This window comes from Aotus nancymaae, unplaced genomic scaffold (genome assembly GCF_030222135.1).
Source record: "Aotus nancymaae isolate 86718 unplaced genomic scaffold, 86718_ANA_hifiasm-v0.15.2.pri h1tg000008l, whole genome shotgun sequence".
NCBI classification, from domain to species: domain Eukaryota; kingdom Metazoa; phylum Chordata; class Mammalia; order Primates; family Aotidae; genus Aotus; species Aotus nancymaae.
This window is the reverse complement of record NW_026988419.1, coordinates 50740950-50763831: the sequence shown is the minus strand read 5'-3', so window position 1 is coordinate 50763831 and position 22882 is coordinate 50740950. Positions and strand designations below refer to the sequence as shown.

The 22882-nt window shown below is 35.4% G+C and overlaps 1 protein-coding gene across 1 annotated transcript in view; it reads left to right on the top strand.

The window, feature by feature from the left end:
- The first annotated feature begins 14807 nt into the window (after nt 1–14807).
- Nucleotides 14808–22882, top strand: part of ITPRID2 (ITPR interacting domain containing 2) — a 75016-nt gene continuing 66941 nt past the window's right edge. The window contains exon 1 of the mRNA XM_012468601.1: nt 14808–14884. Coding sequence (XP_012324024.1) covers nt 14809–14884 — 76 coding nt within the window. The 5' untranslated portion in view covers nt 14808. The remainder of the gene's footprint in view (nt 14885–22882) is intronic.

Genomic DNA, 22882 nt, shown 5'->3' with positions numbered 1-22882 from the left:
AAAATGTTCTCTTTATTAGATCATTCACCTACATGAAGTAGATATAGGCAAAGTATTCCAGCAATTTTAATTGTTCTATTGTTTATATAAACACAATTACTACCAACCTTCAATCTTGCTTTGATAACCATAGGGACATTCCTTTCCTTTTGCCTTAAAATTTTTGTTATACTGAATTTTAACCCTTTCCTCAACTGCTGTGGTGTTATTTTTGAACCATTCTCATATGTTCCTATTTCCATGTTTTCTGTAGACATTTCTAAAACCTGAGAGTGCTTGCTCTCTCTTTCTCTTCCTTTTGAGTAGTTCTCAGTTTGGCAATGTGTGACGATGTGTTTTTTTTTTTTTTTTGGTTGTCACAACAGAGGGGGCAGAGCACTCCTGGCATCTCATAGGTAGAGGCCAGGCAGGCTGCTAAACATCCTACAGTGCATGGGACACTTTCCCACAACAAAGTAAGTGTTCAATTTCAAATGTCAATAAGAAATCCTGCTTTACAGGTCTCACATATGTTATAGTGGCTAAACACATAATTATGGGTCAGAATTTTTGTTTTGAGAACGTCTTGAAGTCCCATGTAACTTTATTCCTTTTATTCATAATATTGGCCTATAAGATCACACCTATTTGTTAATTGAACTTTCTGGAATCTGCTTATTTAAGATCTAGGAATCATGATCTGACTGGATTATCCAGTTTTCCCTTCCTTGATTATTGCCAGTACTAAAATGACAATGGTCACATTATCTTTATGCTGTGCATATAACTAAATAGTGCTTTGTCTGAACGACTTGTGGATTATTTCCCTCATTGCTTCTAAAAGCAATGGATAAAGAAGGATTCATTAAAGCAAGACAATAATCATCTGTTGAATCACTGTGCTCCTGGATTTCCATGCCCAAATCAATTTTCAGTTGTCATTTACTCATTCTACAGATATTTCATTCTATAGCATAGTCATTTGTTCATTCTACAGATATTTCATTCTATAGAATAATCATTTGCTCATTCTACAGATATTTTTGAGCACCTATACAATGTTGGGATTACAGGTGTAAGACACCTTGACCAACCTTGTCTACTTAATATATGCAGAAATGCATGCATCCTCCTGTTAAATGTTCTACTAATGTGTTAAAATATTAGGAAAAACTTGATGCTCTAAAATTTTCACCTTGTAAAGCTATCATTTTAAGTAATCATTTACTTACTGCAATTTTATTTACCAAAAGATGATTCCTTTTCTCTTCAAATTAGAAATAAATTGAATCTTGCTCACTAGGAGTTTATTGGCATTCAAAATTCCAAAGAAACAATATAAATAATGACTATAGAAAATGCTTAAAATTTGTGTGAGTATATTTTTGGACTTTATTGAAAAAGAGGGATATTCAAATAATTTTCCTTATAATTTTCCAGTGATTTAATTTTATCTTAAAAGTCTTAGTGGTGACTGACAGATTGCAATGAAATAGCTTTTGTTATGCAAGCAAAGCAAAGAGGAGTCATTTGTTCTATCAAGTCCAGGCTTTGCCATTCATTAGCACTCTGAATGTGGGTAAGTTAGTCTTCATGATTCTAGATTTCTTCTACTGTGAACTGGGTAAAAATATTTATCTCACAGTGTCATTATGGAAACTAAATGCAACAATACAGTTTAGTGCTTGTCACAGAGAAATTATGTAATGACGTGAAGTTCCCCTTTCTTCATAACTTTAGGCCTAGGCTATCACAATTCTTAGAAAGATTTTAAAGGAAACTTAAAGATCATCCAGTGTACCACACGTGATGCTTGTATAGTTTAATGTTCCCCTGATAACTGGCTTATACTTTATTAACTTTAATAAAAGTGTTACCTCCTAAGGAAACAGACATTTATAAATATTATGTTGAAACCTATGAAATTGCTACTTCTGTAAGCCAAAACAGCCCAATATCGACAAATTTCATATGAGTCAACCCAATAAATATAACGTAGCCAATCCTATTTCTGCAAATAATTCTCTATTATAATAGACTGACATGCATTGATAAGGCTATAATGTAGATACAGTTCTGTTAGCTGTGAAAACCTAAAAAGACACAACTAGGGAGAGACAGAATAGTCATTAAGGCTTACAGTAGAGGTTAACAAACTGCAGTCTATGGGCCAAATCCGGTCCACTACCTGTTTTTATATAGCCTGTGAGGTAAGAATTGTTTTTACATTTTTAGACAGTTGGAAAAAAAAGAAGGACAATACTTTGCAACACATAGAAATTATATGAAATTTAAATTTCTGTGTCTATAAATGAAGTTTTATTGGAACAGAGCCATATGCCTGCATTTATATATTGTCTAAGTCTGCTTTTGTGCTGCAGACACAGAGTTAAATAGTTAAGATGTATAAGCCTAAAATATTTACTACCTCACCCTTTACAGCAAAGGTTTTTTGACCCCTGCCCTAAAGTCAGACTGCCTGCTTTCAAATGCCAGTGCCAACACTTCTTGGCTGTGTGATTTAGTTAAGTTACTTAACTTTTCTGGGCCTCAGTTTCCACATTTTAAAATGATCATAATAATAGTTCCTATCTCAAGGATAATTTTAACTGCCTAGTATATCATAAGTACCCTTTAAATATTACTATAATTATTAATATTATTCTGGGGTACCATTGTAAATGATTTTTTTTTTTTTTTTTTTTTTTTTTTTTTTTTTTGAGACGGAGTTTCGCTCTTGATACCCAGGCTGGAGCGCAATGGCGCGATCTCGGCTCACCGCAATCTCCGCCTCCTGGGTTCAGGCAATTCTCCTGCCTCAGCCTCCTGAGTAGCTGGGATTACAGGCACGCGCCACCGTGCCCAGCTAATTTTTTGTATTAGTAGAGACGGGGTTTCACCATGTTGACCAGGATGGTCTCGATCTCTTGACCTCGTGATCCACCCGCCTCGGCCTCCCAAAGTGCTGGGATTACAGGCTTGAGCCACCGCGCCCGGCCTGTAAATGATTTTTTAAAAGCCCTTAGACTGTAGCCCAGCTTCTGTAGACCAACTGTTGTATCGCCATATTATGACATGAAGTCCAAACAACAGTCACCAACATTCTGTGAACTTTAATAGTAAAATGTAACCACTTGCTCACATAAATGATTTTAATATTTACATCTCATTCATACCAAATGGATCATTTCAAGTTAAAAATATTTAAGCTTCTAAATGTGCAATTGCTAAGCTGCAAAGTAGGGGCTGTTTTCTCCCTGGGACAATGAACATCTGTTGAAACAATTTGTCCAACGGAGCATTTGCCTCTGCTGGCCTTTTTTTCTTTCTTTTTTTTTTCTGAAATGGAAAAAGGATCATTGTTTAACTTCAACTCTTCTAAACCAAGAAACAGTTTCTCTTGGGACTAGATGTTTCTAGGATTTGAAAAAGTAAAGGGGCCTCAGCTTTTTATTTATTTTTTCTTATTTTCCAGTAAGGGTAAGTGGAGTTTTACTTAGAATGCATATTCCTTTTTCCCTTTTATTTCAATATTGTTTGAAAGACCACAGGCCTTTCTAGATCATCTCTGCAGCACTTTCTAAATCTGAGAGTCAGGTTTTAAATTAGAAAGGCTTTTGAGAAATAGCTCAGATCTATTATTTTCTGTATGCAAAGTCAGAGAGGTTTGGAGGGAAGATGATCCAAAATCTTGAAAATAAAATAAAATCCTCTCAAAGCTAACATCTAATAGCATTCTAGAGATAATGGATGGGTAAGTAGAACTGCTGATAAACTTCAAGTCCAGGACTTATCAGTCAGGTTTCTTCTCCAGCTTTTCTATGTTGATTTCCCCAGGGAAAGTTGAAGAGAGGACACTTAAGGCATTCATTTATAATGCATACTTAAGAAGTCAGTTGAATAATAACAACTAGAAGTCTTTGGGTAAACCAGTTTGAATTAAAGATGCTTTTCCTTTTGTTTCCTTGCTTTAAAGCAGGGGTTCTTGGTCTTTGGAGGTTACAAGAGCAGTGAGTCATATCCAAAATGAGGAAAGGAAAGTATTGTCAAATTTCATGTTGATTCATAAGAAGGAGCATAAAGTGTTATTCACAGTGTTGGTAGGGGCCATAAAGGAGAGAGCCAGGAGTTAAATATTTGAGCATTTAAAAGTTTCTATTTGCTATAAAAAAACTGATGAACTTTGCTATTTCCAAATAGAATAAATTCTATAATATATAAATTATTTCTGATTTTTAAATATTCCACCTAGTACTTTTTGCTGATAAAATGGTCAAGTATGTAAATCAAAAAATTACCAAGTCCAAAATATTTTGCCACTTGCTTTGTATTTTGTTAGTCAATTACAATCTTTAGCGTTCTTTGTTACAGAAGCTTAAGATGCTTGCAGGGTGGAAGGAAATTTTCCTCTGAGTGAACTGTTAGAATCTTTTGGATGATAGTCAAACACTTCTGTAATTTCCTTCACCATTTTTAGCTCCTTTTGGCATCACTTATTTCAAGTATGTCTCTGGAATGTCAAGAAGATGCCATTATTTTAAATGTTGTGTTTTAATATAATGTCAAGCTAAATTTGTTCCTAGAAAATTCAGAAATAAAGGTAGAGTACTTTTTTCCTATTTTTAGCAAAATGGAAAACTTCAAAGACCAAATGTAGCCTTTGATCAATCTCCTACCTGTAAAAGTAGATTAGAAAAGAATTTTTATCCTCTGGCCACAGGCGATACAGATTTATGTGTGGTAGAAAAACGAACTGAGTTAAAGGGAAACTAGAAGCTAGACCTCTCACTTATATTATCAAATGGTCCAAAGTCAACCGAGTTGTTCTGTCCTGATATTGGCTTTGAGTGTTCTTCATTGAAATCTTTTAGAAGAATAAGTTTGGTAATACTTTGGAATAAACTTCCTATGGTTATTTCTGAAGTTGAATACATCTACAATCCAAAATTCTATCATTCCTGGCTACTGTAATTCCCTTAACCATACGTGTGAAGTTTGTTGTGCTGGCACTGGTAGGTGCAGAGAAAGAAAGAGCCAGGAGGGACCTCATTAGATCATCTAATTCATACCAAAATCATTCAAAACTGAGTCAAAGGTTTCCAAAGAATTTGTTACAACTGCAATTGCAATATAACTAGGCCTGTAACAATAAAAAAGGCTTGCTTACCTTTCTGATCAAGAATCATTACAATATCAAACAAAAGATGAATTCTTTCCTAAGAAGCTTATGACTAATTCAGGTCTCTACAAGCACTCCAGAAACAAGATTCTTTTTTGGTTACCAAGATCATAATAAGTGTGATTTTGGCCCAATGGCTTAAAAAGCAAAGCACAAATGATGAGTCTCATTTATTCTGTGGGCTATTTCTCTTTTCATTCCTATGCTTTAGATTTTTTTCTATCTTTGTTATATTGAGAAACAGCAAGTATTTTTAGCTGCCTTACCTGAATTAATCTCTTATAGGGCTGACACATTTGAACTAGCAACAACAAGTATTTAAACAGAGAAAACTCTCCCTGCTCCTATCCCACTATATTTAGCTTTGTGACTTTGTCGAAGTCATTTAAATTCTCTGGATCTCAGTTTCTCCTTCTGTATAAAGTAAGAGAATGACTCTAGATGACTAAAAGAATCTCTTTTAGCTCTGACAGTCTATACCCAAGTCTATCATAAAGCTAAATTGAAACAATTCTGTGACCTTTATCAGGAAGAAAGGACAGTGGGAGGGAGATATGTTAGGAATTTTCTCTCATTTCTCCCACTCACACAACTGCTGCTGCAAAGGGCTCAAGTTGGTGACCCCAAATTTTATTAGTTATGTTAATTATTTGGGTAGTTTCATGCAAAATTTATATATTTGAAGCTGAAGGGGAGAGAGATTCTAAGCTGTAATCTTTAATTTAAAAAAAAAAATTTTGATCAATTTTAAGGCTTGAAACTCCAAAAAAGTTCAAAATACTCACATTCTAATAATAAAATATTGCTAGAGATGTACTTTTAATGAGTTTATTCCATGCACAGAAACAAATAGTTTTTTCTCTTAGAGTCTGACTCCTTATTGTAGCTTTGAGTGGGGAGAGAGAAGGAGAAAGTTTTATTGATGAATTTCCTATTGTTCCTTTTGAAATTTTCTCAAATGACAGATACATCCAGAGAGAACCATGGCTATAAGAAAACTATTGGAGAGATCTGGTAATTGTAAAATAAGCAATTTCAGTCAGACAGTGTAATTAACAGACTGGGTATGTTTCATTTCCTGAATTTTTATGTCTAAAAACAGAAATGTTTTGTCCACTTCCCATTTTGTAAAGCTATTGCAAAAATTTCCTGCCATCACAATGTTAGAGATAGTGCGTTTTATTGAAAAGTTGTATGTGAAAAGCCTACTAAATTTATGCCAACGTGTCAGTGTAGACATGGTTTAACATAAAAGATCAAGGAGTATATCTTGTTTTTTTGTTCTTAGAGACAGGATCTTAGATGTTGCTATGTTGCCTTGGGTGGTCTCAAACTAGAAGCATATCTTTTCTATTAGATGATGTTATGAACCAGTCTTAGTGACAAGTTAAATAATCTTTCAAAGACAAAAACAATTCTTCATTTTAACTACCACCTGCTTAGTATGTCAGGCTGGTAAAGGTACTTTAGTGACACTATTGAGTATTGTTTCTCATTGCAAGTAATTGTACATGCCACATAGTAATGTAAGAAGAGCCAGTGACCAATTACGATGCTCAAATTTGTATTTTTCTGTCACTACTGAAAAAAGGAAATGAATTTAATTTTAAAATTTCCACAGAATCTTTAAAACCTAATTTATGTAAAGTTAAAAATAGATCCATATTATGAAATCAAAATAATGTAAGTAGTTTATACAAATCCAGAGGAGACTCTGAACCAAGCACCAATGGCTTTTTCACTTTAAAAACCCTGCATTTTCCAGTTTATTTTCAAAGTTCATTCTATTAGATCTTATTTGAAAATCAAGAGTAGCCTACAGATTTAATTGATCTCAACAGGGGGAGAAAATGATCTAATTTTTCATTAGAGTTCCTGTGGTAACCACACAGAGAGCCAATAACTTGGTAAATACATTTATGTCTCTATGGGCCTGTGAAAATCAGAATGAAGAACATGATTGTATAAAGGATTAACCCATGAGGATAATTTCCAAGTACATTATTTATTTTCTAAACTGCCCTGCTTCAAAGGAAGCCTTATTAGAGAATAATTTAAACAATAAGCAAACAAACTTTAAAAGATTAGATAAAACATTTTAATATATTTTTCTGAAACAATCTATTTCACAGGCTCAGTACGCATTCCAGGTAGAAAGGCACTAGCTTTATACTGAATTTAGACTTTTTCACGAATTCAGAAGTCTTAATTAAGAAAATTCTACATAATGCTGAAGCACTAAGAAGAGATTCATAAGATTAACAATTTTGCAATATTATCTCTACTCCAGACAATATTACTTTGTTGTGTTCCAACACTCAGCTCTTCTATCATTTAACTGGTACATTTCATACATGATACAGATCATAACTCTTTTAATACTCTGAACCATTAGATATTTGTCCCAGATAGTCTACATTTACAAATAGAGGAGTACTTTCATTTTTACACAGAAATGAAGAATAAGGAAATTTAGAAGTTAGAATTCTTTTTTATTTATTTATTTTTAAGACGGGGTTTCACCATGTTGGTCAGGCTGATCTTGAACTCCCGACCTCAGGTGATCCGCCCGCCTTGGCCTCCAAAGTGCTTGGATTACAGGCGTGAGCCACCACACCCGGCCTAGAAGTTAGAATTCTTAAGAAAGGTAATTGAAAAGATTCTGTTAGATGTTTACCCATGTATTGGCTGTCTTGGTGGCTCTAATCGTCCAGCTTGCTCAGAGTTTTGTAGCCCTATAATAGTAGAATAAAAAGGACCCCACTTTTGCCCCTACCCTGTGTCTTATGAATAGTGTGAAACACATCATTTTCTTGTTTCCCCTGCTGCCATCTTCACCCCCCATTTCACTTATTATTGCTATCCCCTTTTATCCATTCTGCATGGACCCAGATGTGAAAATATGGGTTTTCACTTATTTCCATAAAACACATTCACACCTGGCAGTTGGGTTGTGTGTCTTGGAATACAAGGGTATTATATTCGCAGCACAGCACGGCCCATAGCATTAACCTAAGTATCAAACATCCCTGTTCAGCAGAACTGGCCACCAGCCAGTCCATTTTCTCAGGACCTGGCTCTGGATGTCTTGCTGGGCCATCTTCCTTACCTTCTGTTATCTCCCACTGCTTTTCCTAGTCTTGGAACACTTGACCCCAACACTTGATCTCTAGCTGAAGCAAAACATTCTTCTTATTTTATTATGCAAGCAATGTAATGTTATTTATCAAATTACTAGCTCATCTTAGACAACTTCCAAATATAGAACCAAAGATGGCTCACCAAGGTGTTTTTGCTAAACCAGAAGGTTTTTCCATGAGAAATTCTTTCACCTGCTTTTAATCTGTCTGCCACCTCCTATCTATCACCAGACCCACACAGATCCCAACACAAGGTTTTATAGCACATTCTACCTGTTGAAGGCCATTCAGCCAGCAAAAATTTAGGCTTTGAAGGACACTTGGAAGAGACCTGGGATTCATTCCCACTACTTTCTGACCATAGCCAACCCCAAGCCCTGTTGATTCTACAGTACTTGAAATACTTTGCTGTCCTTTGCTGCTACCCTAGTTCAGGCCACTATTATCTTTTCACCAGGATTATTGCAACAGCCTCCCAACCTATTTTTGGGAGAGAGAATAAAAAAAAAACCCTTTTCCTCTACCAATTTTGTTGGTTGGTAGTGGTTGGGAGGTGTGGAAGAGGCTGAAAATTAATTGACAATGACAGACTAAATGGAGAAAAGTTTATTTTCCCATGCATGAGGGAGCACCCCGTAAGAAGTGACTCTGTAAATAGCTAGGGGTAGGGGTTTATACACTAACTTAATAAAGGGATAGTTTAGAGTTTCAAATAACAGGGGTTTTAATTAGGATTTTTTAAACTTTGTTTTTTGGAACGTCCCAGTGCTGAAGGCTCAAGTGCTTCTCTTACTAGAGACCACCCAGGAGGGGTGATTTGTGCTGGCTGACTCTACTTTTATCAGATAAGGGAAGTTCACATAAGATTTTTTTTTCTGTATTTGTTATAGCTCAGGCGTTTTCACTTTGAAGAAATCTTCATATCATTTTGGTGAGTTGCTGTTCCCTGTACCATCTCCCTACTTCCAGTCTTATTCCCCACAAATCTGTTCTCCACATTGCAGCCAGAATGATATTTCTGAAACACCTGATCATGGCACTCTCCTTCTTACGAACACTTCAGTGGCTTTTCACTGCCAAGGATTATGATTTATAATCCTAGATTTACCAACTTGCCTAATAAAGCTTAAAGAACAAAAGGCTAAAATTGTATAAATCTAGCCTAGTTGGCTAAAGTTGATTTACATGGCAGGAGAGGTAAGACAAGGTGGATAAATTATGATACACAAAAAGTTAGTCTTTAGTGCCATCCCACATTTGTATCGTTCTGATTTTATTTCTGAAAATAACTGCTTTGGGCTATCTGCCAGGTATTAATTTTTTTTTCTCTCTTTCCTTAAATTTTAATTAGCACTTCATTCCTTCAGGGCCTTATCAAAATGCCTGGCTAAGTTCATAAGCTTATTCTTATGAGTGTTAATAAGTTAAGGTACTATGAATTTCCACATGCAGTTTTTCTATTTCACCAAGGCCCTTCGTGACTTACTCCACAGTGACTGTAAAAGGCATTTCAGCCCCTGCAGCAAAATAGTGAGGAGAAAATTTGGGCAATAGGAGAAAAATTTGAGCACCTTTTAAATTAGAGGCTTTCTGCACTGCCTATGAATAGAACTGGTCCTGGAGGGAAGAATTCTATTGCCTTAGTATAATCTGAGCCCCTCTAGGAGAAGAGTTGATGCTCTTCTATATGGCCTTATTATGTAGGACAACTTCAGTGACTACAGTGATATTTTTGCTAGCTATCTTTGATTTCTGCTTGAATTGACCATATATTTTTAATAGCTTTATTTAGATACAATTAACATGCCCTAAAATTCACTCATTTAAAATGTACATTTCAATATATATTTTTTGTATATTGACAGAGTTGTGCAGCCATCATGACTATGTAATTTTCAAATATTCTCATCATCCCCAAAAGAAGCCCTATACTCATTAGCAGTCATTCTCTATTTCTGCTTCCATTACCCCAGCCCAGCACTGGGCAACAACTAGTCTATTTTCTGGCTCTATAGATTTCCCCACTCTGGATTCTTCATATAAATAGAATAATATAATATGTAATATTTCTTTGTGACTGGGTTCTTTCATCTAGCATAGTGTTTTCAAGGTTCATCCATGTTGTAGCATGTATTAACACTTCATTCCTTTTTATTGCCAAATAATATTTTATCATAAGAATATACCACTATTGTTTATTCATTATCAGTTACTGGACATTTGGTTGTTTCCACTTTTGGCTACTATGAGTAATTCTGCTATGAATATTTATATACAAGCTTTTTACAAACATGTGGACCTGTTTTCAATTCTCTCATGTATATACCTAGTTGTGGAATTGCTAAGTCATATGGTAATTCTATGTTTAACATTTTGGGGAACTGCCAAATTGTTTTCAAACCCTTATACATTGCTGATGGGTATGAACTGGTGTTCACATACCCATGAGCAATTTCTCTGCATCCTCACCAATGCTTATTATTGCTATCCTAGTGGGTATAAAGTGGTATCTCATTATAGTTTTGATTTGCATGTCCCTAATAACTAATAAGGTTGATCATATTTTCATGTGCTTTTGGCCATTTGTATATCTTCTTCGGAGAAATGCCTATTAAAATACTTTCCCAGTTTTTATTTTCTAAAAAATTATACAGTTACAAGTTCTTTATATAGTCTAAATACAAGTCCCTTGTCAAACACATGACTTGCAAATATTGTTTCCCATTCTGTGGGCTGTCTTCCTTTCTTGTTGTTGTTTTTTGGAACATAAAACTTTCTAATATTGAAGAAGCCCAATTTATCTATTTTTTTGTTGCTTTTTAATTTGGAGTCAGATCTAAGAAACCATTGCCTAACCCAATGTCATATTTACTTATGTTTTCTTCTATGAGTTTTATAATTTTAACTTTTACCTTACTTCTATGATCCATTTTGAATCAATGTTTGTATAGAGTGTGAGGGAGGGGTCTACCTTAATTCTTTTGTATGTAGATATTCAGTTGTCCTAGTATCATATTTTGAAATTAACTGTGGTTTTAAACCACTAACAAAGAAGCTATAACTTTAGTAATTATGTTAGTTATCTGTCACTGAGTATCCTAGCAAGCAAATTCAACTCTGAGGGCTTTATGTATCAAATTTGTTCTGTATATTTGTACACATTGTATACTGTTCTTGCTTTTGAATATTGTGTGGGTATTGTTCTTTTAAATATCCCAGATGTTTGGATGCATTTCTTACCTCCAAAAATCTTTTACTATATTTAAGGTGAAAATGGGTGAGAATTTTCAAAAGGAATTTAATCTTGACCTACACAGAACTTAGCAATTCATCCATTTATTCCCTTCACAAACACTTACTGAGGAACCACTATGTGCTAGGTATATAATACTGAGGATATAGTAATCAACAAAACATAGTTCTTGTCCTCATGGTACAGTTTCTAAAGAGAAGAGGTAAAAAATTTATGAAAATAGGTATATAATCGGTCAGATATTAATATGTGTTATAAAGAAAATGAAAGAGTAAGAGGATAGAAAGTGATACAGAAAGGGGTTACTAGTTTATGTAGAGTGGTCAGAGAGGATCTCTTTGGTGAAGGTAACAGGCAGAAATTGAAGACTTCAGGAACTATTTGTAGTATAGCAGATTTGTTTTTATTTATTTATGATAAATAAATCTTTATGCTATCTAAATAGCATAGAATTTATTTATATAAATCTTAAATATAAATTTATATAACTAGATTTATATAAAAAAGTTACCTTTATTTAGGTAAATAGATAACTATTTAGACTATAACAATATAGCAGATAAACTAATAAAAAGTATATCATACAATGGGAACAGCAAGTGCTGAGATCTGAGATTGAGAGTGCTTGGTTCAGCTCAATTTTTTCCTCTATTTCTAACACAAATGGTATAATTTCCATACTAACTCCATTTACCACAGTTTCTTTTCAAAAAGACTTTGCCATAATAGATTATACATTGTATCATACCTAAGATTTATTTAGATAATGTTTCAAAATTCAATACATTTACAAACTAAAACAACAAAACAAAATATTTTACTATGATACATTTCGCATCCTTGCAGAAGCACTATTTATGATGTAACTTCAATCTAATTCAACAAACTTTATTAAGCGCCTATGGTGATATTTCCCAAGTCATAATCTGTGGATCATATTGTGGTTTATAACTTCCACTAGAGACGTAATAATGGTTTAGGTAATTAGGGATAGTCAGGACCTAGTAATTTATAATAACTAGATTTATATTTTAACAATGCAGAATGTAGTCAACATTGTCACTGGAATGACTTAATTCCAAGGAGCTATATGTAGAGAAATCTGGATGGTTTATAAACAGTCTACCTTGAGTATCATCAGTTATCACACACTGGGTGTGTACAGTGGGATCAGTTCATCACTTATGCCATATATGGCTCTAGTGATTCAATGACACACTGAAGTACATGTTGGAAATCAGTTGTTGTTGCCTATGTACTATATTCCCACTGAATATTAATATCCAAAGAAAAAATCTACTTACTACAAGAAAGTTCAGTGCATTTTACAGCCATTACTGTCTTCACTAGTCATTACTTTTCAGGAATAATACCCTGAAAATTCATGCCCCACTTTTCTCTTTTCATCCTTGCCCCTGTTTGTGATTTCTATTTCAGATTACTTTGGGCAGCTGGCTAATCTTCTGTGGCCTAGATATGTGAAAGCAAGATGATATAATACCTTCCACATTTAGACTTGATCATTCCAAGGTTCCCCCAAATCTTCACATTTACTGCATGATCCTAGGTGCACTCAGACTTGCTCTATTTTGGCAGCTAAAGCAAACATCCCTTAGTTTCAGTGTTTCCAAGTAGTAGTTGGTCTATGATTGAGGCATATACACAGTAAAAAAAGTTAAATTAAAAAATCAAAATGCAATTATGGAATGCCCTCTTGCCTTTACACCAAATATATTCAATTCTTATCTACTGCTGATGGTGAAATAATCCTTCCTGACCCTGATTTCACATTAAGACTCTTTTTTTTTTTTTTGAGATGGCGTTTCGCTCTTGTTACCCAGGCTGGAGTGCAATGGCGCGATCTCGGCTCACCGCAACCTCTGCCTCCTGGGTTCAGGCAATTCTCCTGCCTCAGCCTCCTGAGTAGCTGGGATTACAGGCACGCGCCACCATGCCCAGCTAATTTTTTGTATTTTTTTTTTTGTAGAGACAGGGTTTCACCATGTTGACCAGGATGGTCTCGATCTCTTGACCTCGTGATCCACCCGCCTCGGCCTCCCAAAGTGCTGGGATTACAGGCGTGAGCCACCGCGACATTAAGACTCTTTTATCTTGACTAGCATTTGTTATGTTTTATTTTCCACATTAAATTGTATATGTGTCCTTTGACTGCCATGACCTAGAAGCACAGTCGTATTCTGCCTGTAAAGGGTTCTCAAAAAGTATTTACTAATTTATTATTACTATGCTTAGAAGTATTAGGGAGATAAATAGTACGATGATCCCATTCGTTTCAACTTTATTTCTGTTTTGGTTTTGGTTGTTTAATTTGGTAAGATTTGGGTTTTGTTTCGTTGTTGTTGTTTTTTTTTTAATAGAAATGGATGGGAAGAAAAGCTTAAAGTATGTTATTTCTTTAGTAATATGTTTTCTTGTTTTACCCACCTTCTAATCAGAAATAGAATTCAACTTTAAAAAAAATTGTCTTGAGTCCTAATTGCTGTTTCCTTTAAATGTGGCTGAAGTGACAGTCTTTAAAGGGTGTTACCAGATTTAAGCTTTGCCAAGTAAGGAAGGTGGCGCTGGTGTGGGAATGAGGCTTTGTTTAATCAGATTGTATAATATTTTGCTGAGACATGTTGGGGAAAGCAAACCAATGTGATGTGGACTCAGTATGAAATCACAGTCTGAAACTCACCTTATAAAATGTAGAGAACTTTTGGCATTCCCTTATAAAATTATACAGCAGTAATGCTAGGAAAATGAACTCTTGATTTAATATATACATACAAGCCTTTCCCTAACATTTGTGAGACTAGAAAAAAGAGTACAAATAGAGGCCCACATACAATATGCTGAGTTATAAATCCTGCTAGATATCTTTAATAAAGTGTGTTCTATCCTACCTTAGAAAATATACCTAAAGGCAAGGTTCAAATTTAAAATTCTTTGATTCCTTATAGCTTCATGTTGAAGAAGTAGAGATGCTGGATGATCCTGCTCTACAGCACATAGCCCAAGCCCATCCTTGCACCTGCTCCCACCACCATCTCCCACAATGAGCTCCTCCTTGCCAGATGAGAGGTCTTAAGAGTATGCATGAAGCCACTTCTGCCCACATATCCAAGCTCCATCCTGACACTCTAAAAACAGCTGCCATTTGGGCATTCCTCAGACCTAGAAGTGTTTCATACCCATGGGACAATCCGTTCCAGGGAACAGACCTGTGGAAGAAGCTGAAGCAGATGCATGGCCATATGTGGGTGGGGAATGAAATTCGGGGATTTCAAGTAACTACAGAAGGCAAAGAAGAGGTTATGGCTCAAGCTATGGGTGGGTACAATCCTTTGATTCCAAGATTCTTTGTCCTGGTCAAGGAACTGTAGCCAGAGGAAGGACAGAGAGATTCTCTGAAGCATGAGGCCCACAACAGAGACCCTCTTGCCTTGGATAGTCATATTCTGTAGTGTGTGTGTGTGTATGTGTGTGTGTGTGTGTGTAAACACACCTATGTATATCAACAATGACAAGCCCTGTGTAATCATGTATTGATTATCTTATCTAAGGGAGAGCTATAATGTTATAAATGATCCAAAAGAGTGAGTAATACAACACATTTGTAATTGGGTATACTACGATGATTAGTTGATAGTAGATATAGAAATACTTCCTTTTACTTTTTAAAAAAGAGACTGAAGCCCCTCTCAGAAAAGTTTGGAAAGCTACCAAGTTTCCCTAATTTATACACTGAAAGATCAACTTCATCTTGTGCTGTGCCTTGATGCACTGCACTGCACTGCCCTGCCTGAATAAGGCACATTCCTGCTGAGCAGTATAGCAAAAAGCTGACTTGGGGATGACCACTTCAGCTAGGTTTCTCCTCTCTCACTGGTGGCTTCACATTCTCTTCCTTTGAGTGTCCTTGCTCTTCTTGTATGCATGCTGGAAGGGGTTCTCCTAAAAGTTCATAACACTTTAATCCCCTAAGCTGCCAACTACCTTTAGCAAAGGAGAGAATTGAAGCTCAATATTCAGTCTTTTGAATAAAAAATATTGAAGGCTTAACTATATTTACTTTTGAGATGGGTTGATATAGAGAAAAGATAATTAGAAAAATGGAGCATATGAATATGAAACAATTACTTTATTATGTGTGAATGTGAAGTTTTTTTAAAAATTGTACTTTAGGTTCTGGGGTACATGTGCAGATCATGCAGGATTGTTGCATAGGTACATACGTGGCAATGTGGTTTGCTGCCTCCATCCCCATCACCTATATCTCACATTTCTCCCTATGTTATCCCTTCCCAACCTCCCCACCCACTGCTGTCCCTCCCCTAGCCCCCCCAACAGACCCCAGTGTGTGATGCTCCCCTCCCTGTGTCCATGTGTTCTCATTGTTCAACACCTGCCTATGAGTGAGAACATGCAGTTTGATTTTCTGTTCTTGTGTCAGTTTGCTGAGAATGATGGTTTCCAGATTCATCCATGTCCCTATGAAGGACATGAACTCATGTTTTTTTATGGCTGCATAGTATTCCATGGTGTATATGTGCCACATTTTCCTTGTCCAGTCTATCATCAATGAGCATTTGGATTGGTTCCAGGTCTTTGTGATTGTAAACAGTGCCACAATGAACATACATGTACATGTGTCTTTATAATAGAGTGATTTATAATCCTTTGCGTATATACCCAGTAATGGAATTGCTGGGTCAAATGTAATTTCTATTTCTAGGTCCTTGAGGAATTGCCACACTGTCTTCCACAATGGTTGAACTAATTTACACTCCCACCAATAGTGTAAAAGTGTTCCTTTTTCTCCATATCCTCTCCAGCATCTGTTGTCTCCTGATTTTTTAATGATCGCCATTCTAACTGGCATGAGATGGTATCTCAATGTGGTTTTGATTTGCATTTCTCTAATAATCAGTGATGATGAGCATTTTTTCATGTTTCTGGGCCTCATATATGTCTTCTTTTGAAAAGTGTCTGTTCATATCCTTTGCCCACTCTTGAATGGGTTTGTTTGTTTGTTTTTTCTTGTAAATCTTAGTTCTTTGTAGATTCTGGATATTAGCCCTTTGTCAGATGGGTAGATTGCAAAAACTTTTTACCATTCTGTTGGTTGCCAGTTCACTCTAATGGTTGTTTCTTTTGCTGTACAGAAGCTCTGGAGTTTAATTAGATCCCATTTGTCTATTTTGGCTTTTGTTGCCAATGCTTTTGGTGTTTTAGTCATGAAGTCCTTGCCTCTGCCTATGTTCTGAATGGTTTTGCCTAGGTTTTCTTCAAGAGTTTTTATGGTGTTAGGTCTTATGTTTAAATCTTTAATCCATCTGGAGTTTATTTTAGTGTAAGGTGTTAGGAAGGGGTACAGTTTCTGCTTTCTGCATATGGCTAGCCAGTTTTCCCAACACCATTGATTAAACAGGGAATCATTTCCCCATTGCTTGTTTCTGTCAGGTTTGTCAAAGATCAGATGGTTGTAGATGTGTGGCATTGCCTCCGAGGCCTCTGTTCTGTTCCATTAGTCTATATATCTGTTTTGGTACCAGCACTGTGCTGTTTTGATTACTGTAGCCTTGTAGTATAGTTTGAAGTCAGGTAGCATGATGCCTCTAGCTTTGTTCTTTTTGCTTAGGATTGTCTTGGCTATGCTGGCTCTCTTTTGGTTCCATATGAAGTTTAAGGTGGTTTTTTCCAGTTCTGTGAAGAGGGTCATTGGTAGCTTGATGGGGATAGCATTGAATCTATAAATTACTTAGGGCAGTATGGCCATTTTCACGATATTGATTCTTCCTAACCATAAGCATGAAATGTTTTTCCATCTGTTTGTGTCCTCTCTTATTTCTTTGAGCAGTGGTTTGTAGTTCTCCTTGAAGAGGTCCTTTACATCCTTTGTTAGTTGTATTAGTTGCATTCCTAGGTACTTTATTCTCTTTGCATCAATTGTGAATGGGAGTTCACTCTTGATTTGGTTCTCTGTTAGTCTATTATTGGTGTATAGGAATGCTTGTGATTTCTGCACATTGATTTTGTATCCTGAGACTTTGCTGAAGTTGCTTATCAGTTTCAGGAGATTTTGGGCTGAGACGATGGGGTCTTCTAAATATACAATCATGTCATCTGCAAATAGAGACAATTTGACTTCCTCCTTTCCTCACTGAATACACTTTATTTCTTTTTCTTGCCTGATTGCTCTGGCTAGAACTTCCAATACTATATTGATTAGGAGTGGTGAGAGAGGACATCCTTATCTAGTGCCAGATTTCAAAGGGAATGCTTCCAGTTTTTTCCCATTCAGTATGATATTGGCTGTGGGTTTGTCACAAATAGCTTTTATTGTTTTGAGATACGTTCCATTGATACCTACTTTATTGAGAGTTTTTAGCATAAAGTGCTGTTGAATTTTATCGAAGGCCTTCTCTGCATCTATTGAGATAATCATGTTGGTTTTTTTTAAGTTCTATTTCTGTGTGGATTACGTTTATAGACTTGCATATGTTGAACCAGCCTTGCATCCCTGGGATGAAGCCTACTTGATTGTAATGGATAAGCTTTTTGATGAGCTGTTGCAATTGGTTTGACAGTATTTTATTGAAGATTTTTGCATCTATGTTCATCATGGATATTGTCCTGAAGTTTTCTTTTTTTGTTGCATCTCTGCCAGATTTTGGTATCAGGATGATGCTGGTCTCATAAAATGATTTGGGAAGGAATCCCTCTTTCTGTATTGTTTGGAATAGTTTCAGAAGGAGTGGTATCAGCTCCTCTTTAAATGTGAAGTTTTTAAAGAGATAATGTTTTAGCTATAAATACAGACATATTTCAGGAGCGGAGAAGTCAAAGACGAGTGTGGGGCATAGGAGAAGCTATCAAGGTATATCAAATGCAGTAAAGTAATTCTTAATAAAATGGTAGCAGATATCTAAGCAAATATTATGAATACATGTATGTGAACTATTCTTCTATAATGCTATATTTAAAAGACAGATAACTTGAAATAGTGAATTTAGTCTGTTGTGATCTGATTTGCCAGAATTTGCAATGAGACAAGGTATTTTACTAATATTTTAAGTGATCCACATCCTGGATTATGATCATCACATTTTTGGGTTTCCTTATTGCCTAATCATGTTCTCAAATATTTTATTACTCTGTGAAGAAGAAAGTGGTTAATTGGCATATATAAATAAACAGAGCAAGTAAGCAAGATTGCAAGCTCCCTGAGGACAAAGATGTCCTGTTTGCTTACCACCCTATTTCTAGTGACCTAGAACAGCTTATATATAGTAGGGTTCTCAGTAAGTATTTGTTGGCTAACAAAAGAATAATAGAAATAAGATAATAATATAACTAATGGAAATAATTTATATCAAGTGCCAACTCTGGCCTGAGAAATAGTATTTTATTAGGATAGTGTTCAGTTGATTAGTGTTTTCTATACTGTATGGCATTGAATCTTCTGGCATAGATGAAGAAAATGAGGTTCAATCAGGTTGTATATCTTTCCCAAGATAACACAGCTTGTGAAATGATGGACTCATCTGTAAATATCATAAGTGATCAAATATTAATCTTGATATAATTGATATAATAATCAAATATGTGAATGGAAATTAAATAACAGCAGTTTATAATATTTAAACAGCAGTTATTTTATATATATATATATATATATATATATATATATATATATATATAAAACAGCAGTTACAATATTTATTCTCACAAATTTAAATCCTGTTTGTTGTAATTGGCACATCAAGAGCATAACAGGTATATATAGCCAGTCACTTCTTTCAAAGCTGGAGGCTTGGAAACAGGGAATATTAAAATAGGGAAGTCAGCAATATGGGATCTAAAGTCACAAAACTCTGTGCCCTAAGTTGTCCTTGTTCCTCTGACTCAGTGAGAGCAGAATTCTCAAGCACACTTTTGACCTTTTCTAGTAGTAATTAGTGGTCAAGGGCCTATCATGACCATGCATGGTGGGAAGAACAAAGTAGGGTAGAAATCAAATGGCTTCTGTCCTTCGCTGTCACTTGTTCTCCTGAACCTTTCTTTCCAACTCACTGCCTTCCTGGACTCTGGGCTTTGGTTACTCAGAACAATGGTCCTTGCCAGCTTGTGGTTGGCCTTACCTGACTTCCCTGGACTCCAGCCTGAAGTATAACAACTTTGTGCCCCTCCCAGCCTTGTCTCTGCCTCCCATAGCCTTCCTGAGTCTCTCTAAGTCAGTAACTGCCAAAGCCTACCTGGCTAGACTCGTATGCGTTTTGTCTTATTCTGGGTAACCTCATAACCGCCTAAGAAGTGAATTGCATAAAACCATAGCAATTCTTAGTGGAAAATAAATTAGCCCTTATTCTAAACCATATTCTCTGTTACTATAATATTGTACTTATATGGTCTTTTCTCTGTTCATAAAGGCCTGAAAGATGAATCTTTAAGGATATAATGAGTTTCTAGTGACCATTTTTGTTCATCTGCAGGTATCTGGCAGTTGCAAAAAGGCTTGAGTGTGTTTTTGTGTGTGTGATTTGGGTTACTTTGAGTTGTTTTCCTAAGGTGTTGTTAATGTTAGTTAGAGCTGAAATAAAATTGTCTTGCAAAAAACAAAATAGCTTAACTTTAAATACTGATGAAACCAAATAAATTCACATCATATGCTGTTCCTACCATAAGCAACAAGTATCTTTACATGTGATGACATAGTGACTATGAGGGTTGAAAATGGTTAATAATATCATCACATATTTTTAATATCTTTAGGAGATTGTTTTACTCACCAAGGGCAGAGACAGAGGAGAAGAGGGATAGAGAAAGAGAGAAAATGTTAACTGGCCTTATCTAAAAAGAACTGAGCTAGTTTTATCTATACTGTTTCACTATAAAATGATGTGTCTTCAAAAAAAATGTCTGTTCTTCAATGTGAATTTTATTATCATAAAAACCTTTTCAAAGTCCCAATGGGAAAGGTTATCATAGTGTGTTCTCATTTCTAACCTGGGAAACTAAAGAACAGCTAGATAAAATCTGGGAAGTTCTTCAATTGAACTAATTTGCTTAACATCTGATATTAAATATTTGATTAAAATTTTGCTTCCCAAAACTCAATTTGGAATTGTAGAGAATGTTAATTTCAGAATGTCTCAGAGTAAAGGTACTTTTATGTTGTCACTAGATTGGTCTGTATAGAAAAAATATATATATAAATATATAAATTTTATATATAATATATACTATATATAATTTATATTTATATATTACATATAAATATATAAAGATATATAAAATAAATATATATACATTAGAGTATTTCTCATGTCTGAGCTAAAACTTGGCATCTGTGAGTTTTGTGAATTCATTTGAAGATGGAATGACATATAAAATGAGCAATGGAGTGGGAATAAGAATTCCACTGGCTTCTGGTTTTATTAGATTTGGCAATAACTAGTTTGGTGAGCTTGAACAGGTCATTTAATCTCTACTGGCCTTAAAATTTTTCTTTGTAGATGAAGGACCTTTGATTTCTAAGGTCAGTTAAAGCTATGGAATCATGTGACTTTTCCAGAAGTTTCTTTCAAAATACACATTGCTTATTTATTTATATCTGAGCCTATCTTAAAGGTTTTACTGGACTTTATCCAATCATAGCTTCAGCAAACAATACTGCCACAGAAAGGCTACTTGCGTCACTTGGTTTTATTTTTTCACACTCAAACAATACCTGGCAAACAAAAAAAGGTTTCTGAATTGTGACTGGCACAATGATACATGGTCAGCTGCACTGAGAATTTAGGCAAACTATATACATAGAGTGCAGAAATGAAGGTGAGGGCTGATTTGCAGTTACTTGCATTTGTGAACCAAACAAATGTAAATTGTGCGGGTGAGATGAATGCCAAAACCCAGCAATTTCACTCCTCTCCTACTCATTTGGCTTTTCCACTAGAATGCACAGATATGCAGCAACTTTTTCTGGCTCTCTCTCCTAGATCTTCCATTGAATGTATCATTATAGTCCACACTTATTGTTTGTACTCCCTTGTTTCTGTGCCATTATACAACCTTCTACCTCTGCTCTCCTTTTCATATCTTAAATTTAGTTATACTACAAACATATTCCTAAATCTTTTGGTCTTCTGTATTGGATCTCACTTCCTTTGCATTTTCTCAACTTCAGTTGTCCCTAATATGTGGATAGCTCTGTAACAGACTTTATCTTTGATCATTCTTTTTCTTTTTTTTTTTATTTATTACTTGATCACTCTTACATAGTTTAAAACTAACTGTTCACTGGCTAAATTCTTATTAATTTATTTATTCAATAGACAGGAGATATACTATGAAAGGATTATTTTAGGTACAATAAGGTATTTGAGGAACTGCTTTTTAAATATCACCTTTCAAGAAGGAAGTGGTATATGATATATGTGAATTCTTGCTGGATGTTTAGAAGGCATTCACAATTTTGAATAGAACTAAGTTAGATATCCTATTTTTATTTTTTGAAACAGGGCCTCACTCTGCCACCTAGGCTGGAGTGTGGTGGCATGATCATGGCTCTGTGCAGCCTCAGCCTCCCAGGCTCAAGTGATCCTCCCACCTCAGCCTCCCAAGTAGCTGTGAATACAGGCGTGTGCCACCCCACCTGACTAATTTTAAATTTTTTTGTAGAGATATGGTCCCACTATGTTGTCCAGGCTAGTCTCCTCAAACTCCTGTGCTCAAGCAATCCTCCCATCTCAGCCTCCCAAAGTACTGGGATTACAAGTATAAGCCACTGTACCTGGCCCCCAATATTTTTAGAAAGTCAGTAACTCATGGTCTTTAATGATTTAGAAGTTATTTAGAGGAAAGAGAATTCAAGAATAAGACTTTTGGGGCTTTAGAATGTATTAATTTCTATTTCAAAGAAATCTTGCTACTGTTTATAAAATATAAGATGCTGATGTACTGCCATTACATGAAACATGACTATAGTCAAATTATTCTTCCTCTTATTTTCCAGCACCCTAAACCACTTTCCATACCTGTGGCCCAAATCAGGATTCTTCATCTCTGTTCATGATAATCATAATTAGTGTGGTCACCCAGCCTTAAAATATTAATGAAGCCCATGGGTCTTCCCTTTCCTTCTTCCTCATACTCTGGTATCTTGTCAGACATCAAATTCTATACATTCTTGCTTCATATTATCATTCAAAAGCACCCTTCGTATTCCCTTCTGCCCCCACCCAAGTCAATGTTCTCACACTCTGCATCTGCAATACTGCAACAGTCTTTTAGCTGCAGTCTAAATTCCATAACTTCCTTCTAAAT